This window comes from Enhydra lutris, unplaced genomic scaffold, assembly GCF_002288905.1.
Source record: "Enhydra lutris kenyoni isolate GAN:26980312 unplaced genomic scaffold, ASM228890v2 scaffoldscaffold68, whole genome shotgun sequence".
Taxonomy (NCBI): Eukaryota; Metazoa; Chordata; class Mammalia; order Carnivora; family Mustelidae; genus Enhydra; species Enhydra lutris.
In genome coordinates this window covers 9,741,047-9,743,368 of record NW_019154152.1, presented here as the reverse complement: position 1 = coordinate 9,743,368, position 2,322 = coordinate 9,741,047, and the positions used below count along the sequence as shown (strand labels likewise).

At 40.7% G+C, this 2,322-nt stretch overlaps 1 protein-coding gene across 1 annotated transcript; it reads left to right on the top strand.

Moving 5' to 3' along the window:
* Positions 1 to 874: 874 nt before the first annotated feature.
* On the top strand, positions 875 to 1,812 carry LOC111159500 (olfactory receptor 52J3-like). Its single transcript, XM_022522020.1, is given in 2 exon segments — positions 875 to 1,388; positions 1,391 to 1,812. Coding segments are annotated over 2 exon segments (936 nt in total).
* The last annotated feature ends 510 nt before the right edge of the window (positions 1,813 to 2,322 follow it).

Below are 2,322 nucleotides of genomic sequence, written 5' to 3'. Positions count from 1 at the left end.
AAGCCTTCTAGGCAGTCTTTTACCCACATTCCTAGTTCATCGGGCAGAAGGAGTGAACACAGTACATGTTCATTCTGTAGCAGTTGTAAACTTGGCAGGTTTTCCCAGAGGAACTGATATGGCATGGAGAGTAAATAAAGAAGCTTTCAAATACTGCTAGAAACCACCATTCTCTTAACACTCTGTAAGGCAATGGGCTATGCAATGGGTTGTTCTTGGGAACATAGAGACATGAACAAAAATAGACATATGGTTTATCACTATCTTTCTTTCTGGGATGTTTCAAGTATAGAGGGGTATGACCTAGTCTGTGCTTTTGATTGTGGCAATGTACTTCTGATATTCTGCTTATCTTTGATAGAATGTTTGGCCAGATCTTGGCATTTTCTTTATGTCAATAAGTGATGAATGAATCATTAGATAATTTCTGCATTTCCTAATTACGGAAGTGTCTTGTACATCTGTGCCTGTCATGTTGCTTCTAGCTGTCTGTCGCCTCCTGAATTATATCTGCATTTCCATGTGTGCATCCTTGATTTTTTGCATATCTCTCTTCAGACAGGAGCTTTACAAAAGGTACAGAGCATACAAAATTATTCCATATTTAATAGCACGTTCTGTGTCTTATAATTTTGCCGGCTTGCTGATAAGCCTTGTAGGTTAAAAGAAAGAGGATTGAATTCTTTGAGAGTGGCCCATTCAAAATGAGTATTCCTTGACTTAAAATAACAAAATACATTAACAAGCTCTTTCAAATAGCAACCTTTTTCATTTTCACTATATATCAGAGCATTAAGCTAGTCATTTTCATGACCACCTTCAAACTTTTCCCCTCTTTGTAGGAATGACATCTCCTTCTCTATCATTTGGAAGGATGTTTTATCCCAACAGGAGTACTTTTCATCCAACCACATTCTTCCTTGTTGGAATCCCGGGTCTGGAAGGGGCTCATGCCTGGATCTCCCTGCCTTTCTGCTCAGTTTACCTTGTGGCTTTACTGGGCAATGCCACAATTCTGCTGGTCATCAAGATGGAGCAGAGCCTGCGGAAGGAGCCCATGTTCTACTTCCTGGCCCTCCTTTCAACTATCGATTTGGTCCTTTCCACAACCTCTGTGCCCCGCATTCTGGGTATCTTCTGGTTTGATGCTCATGAGATTAGCTTTGGGGCTTGTGTGACCCAGATGTTTTTGATCCATGCCTTCACTGGCATGGAGGCCGAGGTCCTGGTGGCCATGGCCTTTGACCGCTATGTGGCCATTTGTGCTCCACTCCACTATAGAACCATCTTGACAACCCTGGTGTTGGTGGGTATCAGTGTATGCATTGTGTTTCGTCCAATTCTATTTACACTTCCCATGGTGTATCTCATTTACCGCCTGCCATTTTGTCAGCTAATGTAATAGCTCATTCCTACTGTGAGCACATGGGCATCGCAAAACTGTCCTGTGGAAACATCCGTATCAATGTAATTTATGGGCCCTTCGTGGTCTCTCTCTTTCTGCTGAACCTGGTCCTTATTTGCATCTCCTATGTCTACATTCTGCGAGCTGTCTTCCACCTCCCATCACAGGATGCTCGACTAAAAGCACTCAGCACATGTGGCTCTCATGTTGGGGTCATCTGTGTTTTCTATATCCCCTCAGTGTTCTCCTTCCTCACTCACCAATTTGGACACAACATACCACGCTACATTCACATTCTTGTTGCCAACCTCTATTTGGTTATCCCACCTTCACTCAACCCCATCATTTATGGTGTAAGGACCAAACAGATTCGAGAACGAGTGCTCTGTTTCTTTGCTAAAAAGTAGGTACTCTTACATTTGTTTACCGAGAGTTTTGACACAGCAAGGAAAATGTGGTTCTTTTCAGAGATTTTTCTCTGCCTAAATTTATTGCTGCTGTATTATATTTCAGAGCATTTGATCTTGGCCATTGTTGATTCTATGATTTGAATAATCTTCAAAATATTTCAAGTTCAAAGACTAATTCCTTGGAAGGAAGAACTGTTTGTATTACTTCACTCTGTGTGAGAGTGAACAGTCCAAGAATTGACCCTTCCCATCATTAATTTGCAGTGCTTTTTTTTTCTCCCCCCATTTTAAATCTTACTTTTCTCTCCATTCAACAAAATAAGACAAGGAAACATACAACAAATACCTTTATTATCACAACATGGAATTAAAAACCATTATTACTGTGGCTTATTTATCTTGAATGTTAATCAAATACATGAGACATTGAATTTGAAATGACTTGTGAGTCTTATCCCACTCAGTTCCAGTTTTGTCTTATCCTCAGAGATGGGAATGACCATCTCC